Source organism: Pollicipes pollicipes, unplaced genomic scaffold, assembly GCF_011947565.3.
Source record: "Pollicipes pollicipes isolate AB1234 unplaced genomic scaffold, Ppol_2.1 Scaffold_4219;HRSCAF=4965_pilon_pilon_pilon, whole genome shotgun sequence".
NCBI lineage: Eukaryota > Metazoa > Arthropoda > Thecostraca > Pollicipedomorpha > Pollicipedidae > Pollicipes > Pollicipes pollicipes.
In genome coordinates, this window is record NW_023596448.1 from 14,656,532 (window position 1) to 14,674,221 (window position 17,690).

The 17,690-nt window shown below is 48.1% G+C and overlaps 1 protein-coding gene across 1 annotated transcript in view; it reads left to right on the forward strand.

Annotated features, from left to right (window-relative positions):
* Positions 1–275: 275 nt before the first annotated feature.
* Positions 276–17,690, forward strand: part of LOC119095969 (CLIP domain-containing serine protease 14D) — a 26,009-nt gene continuing 8,594 nt past the window's right edge. Inside the window, exons 1-2 of the mRNA XM_037218831.1 lie at positions 276–358; positions 13,824–13,993. Of these exons, the coding sequence (XP_037074726.1) occupies positions 304–358; positions 13,824–13,993 (225 nt within the window). The 5' untranslated portion in view covers positions 276–303. The remainder of the gene's footprint in view (positions 359–13,823; positions 13,994–17,690) is intronic.

The window sequence follows — 17,690 nt, forward strand, 5'->3', positions numbered from 1 at the left end:
AGTTCTGGTGCTGCTGCATGCACGAGACGCCACGGGAGGCGTGGGGTCGAAGCGCCAGCAAGGTACGACCCAAACCTTCCGCTAATTACAGTGTCACCGGTGCCTCAGCGCCTTTGGAGCGTCCCCCTTCGCCTGGTCCGGCAATCCCCGCCAGCTGTTCGCATCGCCCGCCTACCGAGCACCCCTCCCCAGCATGCACTGACTCCGCCTCTGGACGGCTGGCCGCTGGCGCAGGCTGGCGATCGCCTGGTGATAAGACGTGGCCAGTCCAGTATCGCGTGACTCGGCGACGGCGGTGGCGGGATGTGCTCGTCTTTGCTTCTTGTCCTTGGCCTGGCTTTGGTATCGTCGGGGCAAAGTAAGTTGGCGCGTGGCATGCCGGATGCTGCACTGCGCTGTCTGAGGCTGAGGGTTTCCGGTTCTGTTTGAATTTAGAAAGGATTGAGAGCTGGAACTGTCGTGGCTTCCTGATCCTGGCCCCGGCTGCTCCCCTGGTGACTGAGAAGATGCTGTGGCTTCCCGTTGTGATCATTGGGGCAGAGGGGTAAAATGGCCCAGGAAAGACAAGTCCGAGTATACCTGTCAATCATTTTTGCTTTAAATGTTTTGCTAAGACCCCATGAGTAAACCATCTCAATCGAGTGCGTTTCCAGCCTCCGCATTGGGAGCCCGGGCTCGATTCTTAACTGGCTCTAATGCCTCTGGGCGCTTCTTTAACATCTATGGTGACCAGGTTTCTCTTTCTGATTTTTTTCAGCTTACCAAGCTATGGTCACAATCTGACGCAATTTGGTACGTTCAGCTCAAATGTTGTATATGTGTTGCTAAAGCGTAAAAGTCAGTGCTGCTAGGATATTGTGGGTTTCTATCAAATTATAGTTTGTCCATATTGTTACCTGCACTCATGTTAAGAATAATCAAACCTCGAGCATCATCGAGCCAGATCGCGCAGTTATTTGCTTCACCGTGTGAAACATCAAACAATGTAAAAAATAGATATTTTACGTTCAGGCATTAATGGACTACTTTATCTATGGTTCTCTTTACGGACACTCTTTGTTATATCTCAGGGGGAGCGTTTTCTGCTTTATGTTTGAAGCCGCGGCCACTACAAATTCACGCTTTAAACTCTTATTTTTGGCACCTTTTCTGTAACATGAGGCGAAAATTCCCTTTTCTTAGCTTTCTGAGACGAGATGATGATCCTGTCGATGTCGTAACGCATTCGGGCTATCAAGTAAAGATCCCAGCCCTCCCCCCCCCCCTGCTGGCTGTCCCCAATTTGTAACGAGCTTACATAAATAACATACCATCTAGTCACGGCCCAGAAATTCGGGGCAGAGGAAGATGTTCGTCGCTAGAATTGCGACGGACGAGTTATGTTATGCTGTAATATGGTTATGTTGTAACAATGACTAGAATTTTGAGGCTAGGTAAACAGAAGGCATTTAGTCTCCACTTTTGGTACAATAGATTTCAACATTGCCCGAAGTAAGTCCCTTTCTGGCCTGAAATTCCAAGCACGCTTTGGCTACTACCCAGACCATTGGTCTGGCTCAACCACGGCAAAGTTTTCGAAGTTTCGATTAGAAGTAAGTTTGGCCAATTGCTGCCAGGGAGCTAGAATCGCTTTTGAACTAGGGTGGGAGTGAAAAATTCCATCGCAAAAGACCGTGCGGGAGTGAAAAAATCCATTCACAAAAGACGGAACTTTGAGATCGTGACGGATGCTTCAGCAAACAAAGACATCTATTTCAAGTTGGCATGGACGTAATATCAGAAACCTGACAAAACTATTTCGTTTTTTAACATCTTAGGCCATTAAAGTGAAACAGAATACATTAACACGCGCTCGGGCGGGGGGGGGGGGCAAATTGACCCCCGAGGGCTTTCCCCGAATGGTCTTTGAACATCGCGGCGTAGCCGCACCACATTTTGCAAAGCTGTAGAAGATTGCATAGCAGATCGTTTGACATACCAATTTTAGATGCATCTTGTAACGTCGTTCACCTATGACAGGTCAAAGTCAGCCCATGGTTTCAACGAAGACAGTTTATAGGGAAACGTTGAATCAGATACAACAACGGAGTGTTTGACGAATACATACACATCTGAGGTGCTTTCTTAGGCACCGCAAATATTGAATGAACAAATTACGTTGACCTAAGTTCAGGCATAATGGTCAGACCAAGGTCAAAACCAACCTGATTTATTAATTTAGGGCTTGCTGTATGGGATAGTTTCTGGTGCTCATTTCGAATTGATTGACAGCAGGAACCGCATTATGCATTTTCAGTTGACTTCTTAGAGGTCAGGACAGGCCAATGACCTAAGACGACCCGGGTCGGACGTTTTGCTTCAGGAGCATGCTGCCTAGCGTAATCGTTGTCGCTTATTCAAATGAAAACCCAGGGGAGTCTTGCATCATTTTGGTCACTATGACCTTCAAAGTGTCAAATGAGGTGAATGACCTCAAACGGGCCTGTGACCTTTTTCTTAGAGACAGTTGCCTAGGTTCTGATGCGCTTTGGAGACCAACCTGGAATTTGAAAATGTTTGACCTTATTTGACCTGAAGGTCATGACCTATGAAGCTGGAACCCTAACCTAAGTGAGTTCACGTATAGGTTAAGACACCCTGTGAATTTGGTGTCTCTAGCTTTCTCAGTTCTCGAGATCTCAGAGGGGGGTTCAAATTACCCCTCCCCCACACCCGAGCGAAGGGAATCTAGCCGGCCAACTGGGCGCGTGTTACAGCACAGTAATTTCATGACAGTTTTATGAGCATAACAAAATACTAACAACAATAATTTGATGCTGCACTTTTCAGTTCCCTTCCACAGCACTTTTAAAACAAAACAAATCAAGGCAAAGCAAATTAAATAGCAATATAACAACAGAAAATTCAACAAGCAAAAAAACACTCAAACAAAACAAAACATTCGACTCCTACACATCAGCCCAGCACCAAGTCAAACACAATAGACATAATTCTGGCTTCTGTTAAGGTGGAGTCAGGGAGAGCAAACATTTTGTCACTGCTTCTTACAAAATATCAATGACTATTTCCATGAAAGTAGCCTATGCCTAACCTAAAGAGGCCTTACGTCATCTCATGCTGTATAACATGCTTGCATCACAGCACCAGTTGTGAGTTATTGATTCTTGCACAATTCCTGTTGCCACTTGCCATGCACTTGCCAACTTAACCTAACTTAGAGTAGCCCGTAGGATGAACATCATCTGAACTCACCTATCTGTTGACAGCAGCACTGGTGATTAAAACCTGGTACTTAAAGCTAGTTTTTGGCTGGTTTCAACTTGCATTTTTATTCCGTTTATTTTTGCATGCTTGTTGACATGAGATCAAGTTGGCAACATGCAAATTAAAACACTTTAAATTACTTTGAAAAACTCATTTTGATCGCCATGGTTGGCCTATGTCAAGGGCAATAATGGGTATGCTCCACAAAACAATCTCTGTTCTCCAAAAATAACATAACTTTTAGATGGCCATGCCAGTATTGCTGCTTGCCTTTTCAGCCGCAGCAAATTCATCCACTTGGGCTATTTTATTCATATTTAATGATATAATTTGAGATGTTGGCTTCACACTTGAAATGGGGTGGTCTGACTATTTGTTACATAGCAATATTTAACTGATATTATAACTGCTATGTAGCTTAGAGTATCCCTGTGTTAAAAACATAGTACAGATATACAGTACAGTCATTTGCCGGTCAGCAAACCATGACAGCTATGGAAAACATCTGGTTAAAGTAGCCATTAGGAACCACCTTAAGAAAATTGGGGCAAATAACCAAGAATATGGAACGAAGTAAGCCAATTTCATGCCTTGAGGCATCATCATTTGTTTTGTGGTAAAACTCGATGCAGTAAAACAGAAAATGGCTAACTCTCGTTACCAATCATGTGTTGAAAGCAAGTAAGATAAGATTGCATGGTCTGCTGGCAGACCATGCAATATATATATATATATATATATATATATATATATATATATAAATCATGCCCATCAACCTTCGAGATTAAAATGCGAAACAAGAGGTGCACATGATAAACGTCTCCACAGGGAAAAAATTCGCCATCAAGCACTTCTGTATTAGCTGCGTCAGGTCTGTCTCAAGGCTCTATATGGCAGCATGTTCTGATGCTGCCATATGGAGGCAGCATTACGCAAGGCCATTTTAATCCTTGCCAGGTAGCATGGTAGGTCAGAGACTCGAAAAGCTTGGATTTGTCCTTATTGAGCACCGCCATGAACCAAGAAAATGGTTTACCGAAGGTTTAAGAGGGTAAAAATGGCGGTAAAAATGAGTTCCGTGCTTCAAATTGTCTCTTTCATTCCCTGTGAACTGTTCACGCTTGGGTGCATATCAAACATGTTTGTGCGGCTGGCGAATTTATCCAAGTTAGGTATGAAATACGTACAAGCTTGCAGTTTGATCTTCTTGCAGAGAAACTGGTCAATATTTTAAGCAGCAGATGGTACCTCTAAAGGCACTCGAAAAGGAAGGAAGAATAAAGTGGTATCACACTGGTATGATGCCAAGAAAAACAAAAGAAGCTAAATAGATGCAAAGACTGGTAATTTTCTCATCTCATCAGCCAGCATCATCTTAATCACTAAGTCACAGACAAATATTGTTACGACACTGCACCGTCATTTTGTATATACTAGAACTATAAGAAGTATTGAGCGATCGTATAGCTGGAATAGCAGAACGGCTCATGGAATGGACATGCGACGTTATCAACACCTATGAAAATCCTAAAATAACCGAATGAAATGTCTTTGGGTAATGCGTTTTGTGGATTTTTACACATGCAAAAGGCTATTTTTAAGAATATTCAAGGTTTTAATGTTGTGGTTTGGCAAAATGAATGTCATGTTTTATCTCACCATGGCCATGTCCGTCAGATGTCGCCCGCAAATCGACTTTCCAACTCAAAGTGGGAGAGTACTTAATCTGCTGTATCGCAGCAACAAGCTGACCAGCACACTTCAACACGAGAAGGCCGTCCACGTTTTAAACCTGTCTTGAATTGCGTTGATGATTGCTCCATCTGTTATAAGAACGCGCACTTATATGCTATACGGAGAATATAGGACCTGGCAAGCAGAGTCATTTCATGTGAGGGGCGTCAATACTAGCAAAGACAGAAACGAAAGCTAAAATGCACGTTGATTAATGTGTTGCTCAACTTTGTGGGTCTGCAAATGACAGTTTGTAATAATGTCTTTTATATTTACAATGCTCCCTAGCCTCTGCATGCTTGAAAGGAAAACGTTGACTGATGTTTGAAGCGGGGGACAAGCAGCCAACAAATTGAAATGGTTGCCGGTTTACCTTGCATATGGATCGCGTGTTGCTTGGCTCACACAAACCGCTAAGCTGTAAATTTCTGCGAGAAGCTGTGTTTTATTGATGATATCAACATAAGTTACTCCATTTTGGCGGAAAAAATAAATGCTCTTGGCCACCTGCGCACCATAAAAAGGCATTATGTCTCAAATAACTGTTCTACACCTGATGAGTCCTGTTTGGCTGCGGGCTAGAGGGTTGAGGGTTTAGGGAAACTGGACTATTTAGTACTTTTCTAGCTTCCAAACGAGTGCTATGGTTGTATCATGAATTCTCACATTTTCGTCGATCCCGACGACGAGTCGCTGCGAGAATAGCCCAAGGCCCGTCACCTTTTGCCTCCTCTCGGCGCTTGTTAATACCGCCGGTAAGGTCTGCCACTCACAAATAGGTTAAAGTAAAACATATTGTCTAAATAAATATTAATATAACAAACGTGATACGAAATCAATAGAATGATAAATAAATATGACATATAACTACATAATAATAAACAAACCTCTTCAAAGGTCGTAGTTCATCTCTAACACCTGGTTTCTGGTCTGCAATGAATGCTGTGCGATTCGGTCACTGGGTAAAGATGCTCGGGAGGTCCAGACCACCGACGCGTCAGAGAGCTGCAGCTATAAAGGTTCTGGTTCTGCTGCATGCGCGAGGCGCCACGTGAGACACAAAGCCAAAGCGCCGGCAAGGTGTGACGCAAACCTTCCGCGAGATACCGTGCCACCGGTGCCTCAGAGCCCTTGGAGAAGCCCCCCCCCCCTCCGCCTGATCCGGGAATCCCCAACAGCTGATTGCATCATCCGCCTGCCGGCCACCCCTCCCCGGCATCCGCCGACTCGGCCTCTGGAAGGATGGCCGCATTCTCTGGAAAAAGCGCTGCCGGCGACTTGCTGCTGATAAGTCCAGTACAATGTGACCCGTAGGCGGCGATAGTGCGCTGGCGTGTTATTTTATTTCTGTCTTTGGGCTGACTTTGGTACCGTCGGGACAAAGTAAGTTGATGCGTTGCATGCCAGATGCTGCATTGCGTTGCTTGCATTGGATTCTGAAATTATTTGATTCAAAGCCTCATGTTCTTCATGACTAGTGCTACTGCTTAAAGTCCTCTACGCGTAGCACAAAACATGACGGGTGTTTGAAACTAGCACTCAACGCATTAAACTGGTTGAATGTGTTGTCCGTTGGTACCGCGAGTCTTACTAATATGTACCAGACACAAATATGCCAATGAAAAATATGCATGGCCATTGAGGTGGCGGTATTCGCGTGGCGTGTCCATGGTATCATGCATGGCTGGACGACTTTCGACTTGGCTGCACCAATTAGTCTACACAACTTTGCGTGCGTCAAGCTCAGATGCAAGCGGCTTTGAAGTCTTAAAAGAGCGTGACTGCGACTCACATTGAGTAATGCTCAAAATGGCTACCACAGGCCGAATCCTCATATCAATAATGAACACGCCCCTTGAGAACGATAAACTGTTATTGTTGCATTTCCGAGTTGCTCTCAACTGGAACTATTGCAACTGTATCATGCGCAGTTGCATGAGTAACAAGATTCCAGACAAAAGTATGCCGGTGTCAGCTGGAACTGGGTCTCTCCCCGGTCGCCTAAAATCCTTACATAGAGAAACTGATCGGAAGTACTACGCGTCACTAATGCTCATCCCTGCGCCTGCTTTGGGACCACGCCACGGTCTAGGGAGGGCGAGAGACGTATACCTCTACCCTCGTGAGGCGCCGCATCCACTACGTCATCCGCAGGTCGAAAGCTGGTCTCCAAACTTGGAGGCTAACGGTTCGTAAACCTTGAGGCCTCTCGTAGAACGAGTGGTTTTCGGTGACCAGTTTGGAAGGCCGGGAACCGACGGTGCTGCAAAGCGGAACGACGCATCGCACGTCTTCCTTTTCATCACAGTGAATTAATTAGTGCTTAGTACCCACGTTTTATGGGCTCTTGTACGCCACTGATCATTATCGCATCCTCGAAAAGATAGTTTTCAATGCGCTTTTTCAATTCGTCGGCTTAAAACAAATTACGGAAGCTGAACGCCTAAACAAGGCAAATGCTGGGACATAGCGTCGAAGAGCGTAACGCGTCTGTCACAAAAGCCCGCTTTTAGCTGGAATCCCCAGCTTCAACTCGTAGCATTTTAAAGATTTGAAACGAACGAATCGTGTCCTAAAGCTTACTTATTGGCAATTTTACACAACTGTAACATAGATAAACGTACAACCTCATAGCTCGGTAAGGTATAGTAAAAAGAGGTAATTTTTGAAACCATGAGGAGTGAAAACGCCACCGAGAGAAAGTCGTGAAAAAGTCACCGTGTTGTTCAATCTTCTGACTTGATGTGTAAGCTTGCTACAAATCAGGGCAATTCCGTTTACTTGACAGCATTGTGGAGCACTCCGCTGGGTCTTTCGTGGTACACGAGCGAAATTTAAAGGCAAATGTTTCAAGGGCTGGTGATTGGATGCTTTCAGAATCCGCTTAAAACAGGGATAGTTCATCGCATGTAAAGCAGAAACATAATAGCTCGCACTTTCTAGAATATGGTGTCATGGGATTACACTCTGTGATGGGATATGTACCATGATCTAAGCATGGGTAAAGTATGATCTTGGTGTAAGTATCGACGTCAGTATACTGCTGGCGAGTGCGGTCGGTCGCATACCATTAAGCATTCTGAAACAAAAGGTCCGTTGTGGAACAGCGTTAATCCATCTTCTTACGTCTAAGCCGCCCGAGTTGTTGGACTGCTGGTCAATCCACTTCAACATGCCCATAGTAGCCGGACCAGCGGACAGCTCGGACACACACACACCCACACACACACACCCACACCCACACACCCACACACACACACGCACACCGCACACGCACACGCACACGCACACGCACACGCACACGCACACGCACACGCACACGCACGCGCACACGCACACGCACCCGCACCCGCACCCGCACCCGCACTTGCGAATGCTGTTTCTAGTTCTTTTTTACTACATACTGTTAGTGTTGTCTTGTCGCATTGTAATCTTTTGCAATTGCGGGCCTACTTCGGCTCCATTTCGCCGCATCAGGTGCATGTAACGCTGTCTATGTTGCATTGTTTTTCCTTATTCGCAGTTTAAGGGCGAATATTCAGGGTTTCCTGGCTCCCTCGGCTGGAGAGCTTCTGTAAGAGATTATTCACAGCTCGGAAGACTCGAACAAGCACGCACGCACGCACATATTCCTGTGCACGCGCCGGGATCGGTGAAGTGTCCCGGTTTGCGATATCTGCACCGTGGGGATGAGGATGGGGGCGGAGGGTGAGGCCACCAGTGTTTCGGGCCATAGGGAACCCTTTTGCTAGTAGCGACTCCGCGGGGACGCTACTGGAACCTATTTGCTGAAAGTCACACAAACGTCAATAACCTAGTGACCATTTTAATTTCCAACAATTGTCAAGTAAAGGGTTGCCTGGTGAGATCTGTCTGGGACGTGATGGTCGCGCTTTTAAATGGACCTTCCCATGCGGACTCTGACAAGTTATGGTCGCCAGTGATGAAAGACATTCAGACCTGGATTTCCAGCGGCAGATCAGATCTGGAGAGCGTGGCGATCATCTATGAGAGCGTGGCGCCCCGGTTCGCAGCTTCTGAAGGTGCGGGCTCAGGTCTGTCGCTGCTGGAGTGCGGCGTCCGGGTCTGTCGCTGCTGGAGTGCGGCGTCCGGGTCTGTCGCTGCTGGAGTGCGGCGCCCGGGTCTGTCGCTGCTGGGGTGCGGGCTCAGGTCTGTCGCTGCTGGAGTGCGGCGTCCGGGTCTGTCGCTGCTGGAGTGCTGGGCTCAGGTCTGTCGCTGCTGGAGTACGGCGTTCGGGTCTGTCGCTGCTGGAGTGCGGCGTCCGTGTCTGTCGCTGCTTGAGTGCGGCGCCCGGGTCTGTCGCTGCTGGAGTACGGTGCCCTGGTTTGTCCGCTGCTGAGTGCAGAGCCCGGTCTGTCGCTGCTGGAAGTGGTGGCGTCCGGGTCTGTCGCTGCTGGAGTACGGGGTCCTGGTCTGTCGCTGCTGAGTGCAGCGCCCGGGTCTGTCGCTGTTGGAATACGGCGCCCGGGTCTGTCGCTGCTGGAGTGCGGAGCCCGGGTCTATCGCTGCTGGAGTGCGGCGCCCGGGTCTGCCGCTGCTGGAGTGTGGCGCACGGGTCTGTCGCTGCTGGAGTGCGGAGCCCGGGTCTGTCGCTGCTGGAGTGCTGCGTCCGGGTCTGTCGCTGCTGGAGTGCGGAGTCCGGGTCTGTCGCTGCTGGAGTGCAGCGTCCGGGTCTGTCGCTGCTGGAGTGCGGAGCCCGGGTCTGTCGCTGCTGGAGTGCGGCGCCCGGGTCTGTCGCTGCTGGAGTGCGGAGCCCGGGTCTGTCGCTGCTGGAGTGCGACGCCCGGGTCTGAGGCTGCCAGGTTGCGGCGCCCGGGTCGGAGAGTGCAGCAGTCAGGTCTTCAGACATCGGCTCTGGGAAAGGAGAGTGCGGCAGGTACCAAAGCCTTCCGCTGTCTGCTGCCCGGGTCTGGATGTCTGCCACATGGATCGGTCGTTGTTGAAGAAGAAGAGCTTGATACCAAGATCCCCCGAGAATCGTTGGTTACCACTCGATCACCGGACCTGCCTGGCTGCTTAGTGAAGTCCGAACTCTCCGAGCTACTCAGAGAGGAACCTGTTATACGGCCACGGCCGCGACGTGCCTGGCCGCCGGCGGCCTGCGGCCTGTGCGGCCGACCGGTTTGCCGTACCTGACTTGGGCCGGTGGCTGGATCGACTCATCTGATCGCAGCGCACGGCGCCTTGCAGCTACGCAGCACTTCACAGGCAGACGGCCGCTCGCCCGCCCAAGGCCGCTGGCTGCCGCCGACGTGGCGGCGGCCCACCAGGCGGTCACTGACGTATGGCAGCGGACGTTGCACGCCATAAGACGGCAGCAGAGTTCAGGCCTAGTCAGAACCGAGTGGCACGACGCAAGCGCTGGCTAGCTCAGGCACCTCTGGGCCAGACAGCGCGTCCTCGTGCAGGACCCCGAGACAGGTCTGCCTGGCGCCGATGGCTGGCGGGGGAGACGTCACGGTCGTAGACAGGGGATGAGACTGCCCGCGGGTGCATGTGCTGGGGCAACCGGCGGTATCTACTGCCTTCGACGGCTCGTGCCGGTTTCGCAGAGTGGCAGCAACGGGTGAGACAGCAGTGATGACGACTGCCTCATCGCAGGCGGTATCTCCTGCCTTCGACGACTCGTGACGGCCTCGCAGAACGTCGTCAGCGGAAGTGGCGACAACATCAGCGATGGTGGCAGCCGCGACGACGATGGTTGAGGTGGCGCTGGATATGCGATCAGCACATGTCACGCCGCACAATCCTACGTCCGTTAAAGACGCGGGTGTAGCCCAGCGCGTCCGTCGGCTGAGATATTGACCGCCCACGAGTCATCCGTTGCGGGCCGCGCTTTTTTAAGGACCCCACGGGAGCCACGACTAACCGAAAGCCGTAGAAATCTAGCCATGTTTGAGACATAGAAACATGTCGTGAAATACTGTGGCGACAGAATATTTCAGAATGTGACTTGCATATTGTGAGCATGCACCTTTAAAAATGAAATGGCGACACATGACGCATGACTATGATTATGTCGATGCTGCATAGGTGCAGCTAGAATTCTCTTAAGGGAGGAGCGGAACCCGGCGAATAGGCATCATGCCGATCTTGTACTTCCTGTCCGGAGAGACACCTGTGACGAAAAAAATGCTGGCATGGAGAGGTGCCTGCCTCTCTTGACTGCGCCCTTGCTATGCTGCCTACCCACATATGGTAACCTAGCGCCAACAGACCCGCGCAATGACTGCGTGGAGTTCCGTGGGAAAGGGGAAACCAGTATCGGTCACCCGACCGTCAAGCCTATTCTGTGTGGAGTTTTAGACTAAGACTAAGGCTTTTGTATGACCTGCGCTATCGTGGCTGATCATACACTGAGCAAAGTTTCAGGCGCCTTAACAGATTGCCTCATGGAGGATGGAATTCCATAAACTTTTGTTAGAAAGGTGAATCCCAAAATGCTTATATAGCGATTAACGCTTACACGTAGCAAATGCATTGATGCAATTACAGCATCTTACCTTCAGAGTCCAGCCTTTCGTATGCGCCGCGCCAACAGCCACGAAGCACGCATGCCGTCCGTCGGGCTGTGTGCAGTTACGAAGCACGCACGCATGCTGGCCAGCCGCTGACCTGGTGCTGACCTGAACACTAGAACTCGGAGGCTTCAAGAGGGCTTTCCTTCCGCCTGGTCTAGTCCCACAGACTACTCTCATTTGTTATGCTAATCTTAGTATTATTTTTGGGTGCCTATGCTGTGAAACGAAGTTTTCTGTTTACCTCAGATACTCCCAGATACGTCATAAATGATAAACGTATCGAAGTGTTATATACCGAGTATTCCTTAGTACGTCATTGTTTGCTTGCATTATAATAAGTCCTTTATAACGTCAGAGTCGTTGCGAGACTGGTCGTGTCATAACTGCCATTACCGAGGGCGCCTGACTCACTTGCAGCACCATAACTTGTCACCAGATCGCTTTTTAGTTGTGTGCGAAAAACCTATCATGATTATATGAGTACGTTTTGTATAATTTTCCGCGATGGCATGTTTCTTGCATCTGTCCCCTCGACGTCCGTCTTAGGGTATGAATATATGTCTTAACTACACCTACCAGAACGACCGTTTTAAGCATTCGTAATCTCTGGTGACCTCACGTTTGGCCGAAAGTGAAACATTTGGTGTACATTCTCCATGATTTGACGCGATCTTCACAACGATACCTTTGTTCTTCTCGTGCAACGTCTGGAAGTTCGGGATCACAGGCGAAGTCAACGCCTGGCCGGTCGCGGTAGTCTCAGGCCCCCGGCTGGGCGTCGGTTAGCGAGCCTAGGCATCATGCGTACATGATCAAAACACATCACAGTACACACCATTTCACTCAGAATTCACAAAGAAATATGCTTTTAAGGCTTCGTAGCGCTGCGGGGCATGGTCTCGTACATATCAGTAGTTGAACCAGAAAAATTCGATTCTCAGAAAAATTTGGCCTTTAACCTGGCATCATGGAAGGAATTCTTGACCCAACCAAAAAATCACTGATCGATTTGTCTTGCTGTTGAGAACAAACCAATGGCGTTCTCTCCTAGATTCTATCTTTCTTAGTTTGAAACGACGGCAGGTTCGCATCGACCCCTGCCCCCATCCATCCGTGTTTTAAAAAAATGGCAAATCAGGGCAAGCATTTACCACTGGCGTTCTGTCTTTCAAATTGCCGGCCATTTTCACGTGCACCGAGTACGCCCGCAATAAACTAACACCTCAGGTGCTTTGCCGCGAGTAGTATCACTAACGCTGTGACATACTGTGGTGCATTCTGGACAAGCTCCAACACAAACGCACATGAGGTTTGTTGTGCGCTGAGCGGGCATTCCATGGGTACCACTGGACTCGTACCGGCGCCAGGTCGCCGACCTGCGGCAATCGCAGCGCAGAAACAGGCGCAGCACGCAGCCGCCGAAGGTAATACTCTAGCGCCCCCTCCCCCCCCCCCCCGTTGAGCTCCCAACCCCCCAAATTTGGGACGTGAGTGAACCAAATACGTGGCACACGGGGTTAGTTGAAGGTTTTGTTTCAATGCTCAACCCTTCTGCCCCAAAAACATTTTGTGAAACTACACACCAAGTCTGTGAAGGTTTGTTTTGATGAGCCATTTGGGAGTCACTGAGTGCAATTTTATCCCTTGTCTCTTCTTCTCTCTTCCATCACCATAATTTAACGCCTCGTATGTCAGAATTAATTGGGCTTAAGGCTTTTAGGCTGATTCCCGAAACTACACGCGTCGAATATATCGGCCACCATGGTTCGTCTTGGGAGTAATGGTTTTGTAATTGACTGAAACAGATTATCGATGCTCGCCGCGCGATGGCCCATTCAGCCCACTCTAGGAAATCGTAAATTGTACCCACGCAGACGCTCGACACATCATCATTTGATGGGAATAAATGGATGCGATGATGTCGTTTCCATGACACTTCTTTGGGTAGTCATGTCGTATTCTTGAAGAATGCTGTCTTTCTAAGACTTGACTCGTAGTCGGGCCTTTTTATAAACTTAGGTCATTCATCAACGGAATACACAAATAGCTGATGACACTAGAAGAAAGTTCATACAATGTGGTGCAATTTTCCCCTTCCCACCGTCTGGGTAACAGCACGGCGAGGTAGTCAAGAGGCCCCGGCAGGGTGTGAGTTAAATGCCAGCAAACACAGCAGGCCACCTGTTTAAACTGCTTTCTCACTACTGCTGTTGTCGTTAGGTTAGGTTAGTTAGTTAGGTGAGGTGAGCCACGAGTTCTTGACCTTAAACCCGCCCATTTCAGTCGCCTTCGGTGGTGATGACAGGGGCAAGTCATGCAATGATCCGGAGAACAATCCGGGAGTGTGCGGCTTCTTGAACGAGTGTCCAGCACTGCAAGAGGCACTCAGAAACAGGAACATCCCCCTCCTGCGCAAGGCGCTGTGCGGCACGGCTGGAACAACCAAACTGGTGGTAGGTCTGCCTTTGATCCGAACGGTATGAGCTGGTTTGTGTGCCAAATGGTAAAGATGTAAACACCGCAAACTTCCGTGCTCGCGAGTACCGTTCACACCTCGGCTGTACTTGTGACCTTTGGACGGACATCTCACCTCCTCAATCGCATGCACCGAACAAAAAAGATCTGCTACGATGTGTGTGGCGATGTGTGTGCCGCACATCCCTTCGTAGAAGAAGTAAAGAAGCCCAGCGTTCACCAATCTTTTGTAGGCTTATTTTCCCCAACAGACAGATTGCATTGTACTTTCTCCCTTAAAAAAGCGTAAGGTTTAATTAATATCAGCCATGCGTTATCTCTTATTGTGAGCAAGCTCATATCAACGGCTGGCAGATTGACAGGAGTGTTCTACACAGAGATCGCATTCGGACAGGTTAATAGAAGTGTTCTACACAGAGGTCGCATTCGGGCAGGTTAATAGAAGTGTTCTCCATAGAGATTTAATTCGGACAAAATTAGTTAGATCGCGTAATTGATATCTCGATTTCTTGCTGGCGTCCGAATGCTTCATGTCAGTGGCACACTGACCCGATGTCGGCTATTTTACGAAATATGTCCAGCTCAGGGTATGTTGCACCATTACCTTTCAGTCATGCTGCTGGCGGCGTCTGGACGGATATCTTCCTCAACTCAGACATGATTTAGCCACACCTCTTGAGAGTAAGCATCCGCCCCCCCCCCCCCCCCCACCCAGCCGTCAAGGAACGCCTGACCTAGCCCACTAAAGAACATATATGAAATACCTACATATACTTTTTTAGCCAAAGAAGACTAATCAAAATTTACTTAGAAAACGTGCCGGCGTGGGGCTGTCACTTGGTTTTTTAAGATAAGCCAATTTAGTTAATTGCAAGCCTTCAAAGAATGACCAAAATGGAAACGGTGGAATTGCGCCGTCAACTTAAACTGCTGCAAAACCAAGTAAACAGCCAAGAAGAAATGCTTGACTGTCTGACAACGCAATTAGCCGAAATGATCATCGTGTTTAAGGACATACAGGCAGAAAAGAAGAAAAAGATGGTTGATGGCCCAGACGCAGGACTGAAAGACCTTCAGTTTGCTGTAAAACAAATGGACAACGATCTTGACTTTCTGAAACGGCAACACAGAAATTGTGAAGCCCAAACAAAAACCACTCATGAACTGGGAGTTTTATGCGGAGCCGCTACGGTAGCTGCTGGGAGTAAGCTAGATGCTGAAATGCAGGCAAGACATGCAAGGATGAATTTAGGCAATGCAGGTACACCAAAGCGCGGCAATGGACCGCATGTCGCCAGAAAACTAGAAATGATCTCCGCCGTGGAACTCGAATCAAGGGAAAACGAAGGTGAAAAAACGAGGGAGGCACAAGAACATGCAAGAAGGAAAGGAGCGGCATCTCAGTTACTGAAGAAGCGGAACCAAGCAGCCAACTTACCCGAGGTACTTATGGAGAAGAAAACAACGAAGGGCGTCGACTAAACGAAAAGAGGGTTAGTGCAGGAGAAAAGGTGTCAGTCGCCGTAGGAAACGCAGATAGCGGTGATGCATGAACCAGAGTGGAGAGAAAGAAAAAGAAGCCGAAGATACGAAAATGTGGAGCAGTTCTGATCGGTGAAAGAAACGCAAGCGGGATCAAAGCAGCGGCTATGAAAGAGTTTATTTTCGACAAAAACGTATCTTTTATTACAACGACGAGTGATGAACTTGATGAGAGTTTAAAGAGCGCGGTCACAAGAAATAAAGCAAACGAAGCAGACGTGGTCCATATTGGGGCCGACGATGTGTTGAATCATTGCGCAGATTATGTTCTGGAGAGCATAAACAGGACTGTCAACCATGCAAAATCCTTGAAAAATATCAAACGAGTCTTCATTTGCTCGCTTGAAGAAAGACGGGACACTCGCATTATGGTTTAAGAAACAGCAAAAACCATCAACAGTGAACTCAACCAGCTGTGTGTCACCCATGGAGTAGGATTCATAGATATGCGGCCAAGACTGATGTGCGTTTTTGGAGGCCTGAACAAGACAGGTATCTTACACACGGTTGAAGGCGCCAGAAACGTATCGCAACATATCATCAGCCAAGTGCTGTTTTTATTAGACTAGATGATAAGTTGATATCTGCTTCGGATCAATTTCATGAGAACAAATCACTTGACTCGAAGCCTTCCGGAAATCTAAGTTTTCTTACAGCCAACGTAAATGACTTTGTACATCCACTATGCAAGTTGAGCTTGGCATGATGTTGCACAAGTATGAGATAGGTGTAGCAATAATCACAGAAACCCATTTGGGCAAGACCGTTTATGAAAACCAAATTTTCCAAGCAGGATATGAAGTACTACGACGTGACAGAGACTTATTGACGGTCAACAAAAGTAAAGGTGGAGGAGTCGCCATATACATGAAAAATAACTTACCGTACACAGTGCACAAAATTGAAGTTCCGGACGAGCTGGAAGTTTGCTGGAGCATCATTCGACCTTTGCAACCCGACAGCATCATAATAGGTGGAGTTTACCTCCCTCCTGATGCATCATTCTGTCGCCGGAAAATGCTATCTAACCACCTTCTGGAAACACTTGATCGTCTTCCATCCTCAAGGCCAAGAGCAAGAACTGTCTTGGCGGGAGACTTAAACAAAACTTTTGGTGCAGAATTGTTAGCGCGTCAGCTGGCTCTCTCGCAAATAATTACGGAGCCCACAAAAGGTTCAACTGTACTGGACAAGATACTGACTGATTTCGATTCTCCATGCGCACCACTAAACCTATTACCCATTGGTACGACAGACCACAAAGCTATCGTATGGTTGGCTGCAAAACAAGCAGAATAACCTTAAGGCTATGGCTTTGTACGGCCTTTGAAGGACTCATCCATCAGAAGTTTTGGCAGATGAATTTGGTGCCAGGACTGGCAAGATGCAATAGCATCGCAATATGTAATAGCATGGCAATATGTAATAGCATAGCAATATGTAATAGCATAGCAATAAATGATATAGACCAAGCTGCTGCTCGACTAGAACTGCTACTCCAAAATGCTTATGAGGAGCACTTCCCTGAAATTAAATACAAGTGCAAGAAAAGTGAGCCGCATTGGATGACAAGCCGTCTCAAAGAGCTGATAAACAAACGCAATAGGGCGCACAGTCGTCATCAAATGGACAAACTATAAAAACTTAGAGCCAAAGTAGGCTTAGAGATTGCAGCTGCAAAAATGGCATGTCACAGGAAACGAATCCAAATAATTGCTTCTGACCGAAGAGGTTGTTGGTATAACAAGTAGCCAGCTTAACCAACCGAAAACCAAAACCATAGAGCTTTGACCTTGCGGATGCCAATGACGATAAATCAAAACCGGAATTAGTAAATCAGTTTTGTGCAGAAATATGCACAACGTATGGACCGCTGCGCACAGAAGGACTTCTCTGCTATCTGCCTGCCAATAACATTCCTGCTGAGATACAGTCGTGGCGAGTTGCTTTTCAGCTATCGCAGTAGAGGGAAAATATGGCTGTGCCCACTGGACAACCTCCAGTGCGGCTAGTAAGGGAATTTTCTGTGGAACTGGCCGTACCACTTACTCATATTTTCAAGCGGTCATTGCGTGAAATTTGCGTGCCATTGGTGTGAAAGAGAGCAACAATCACCCCTGTGCCAAAGAAAAC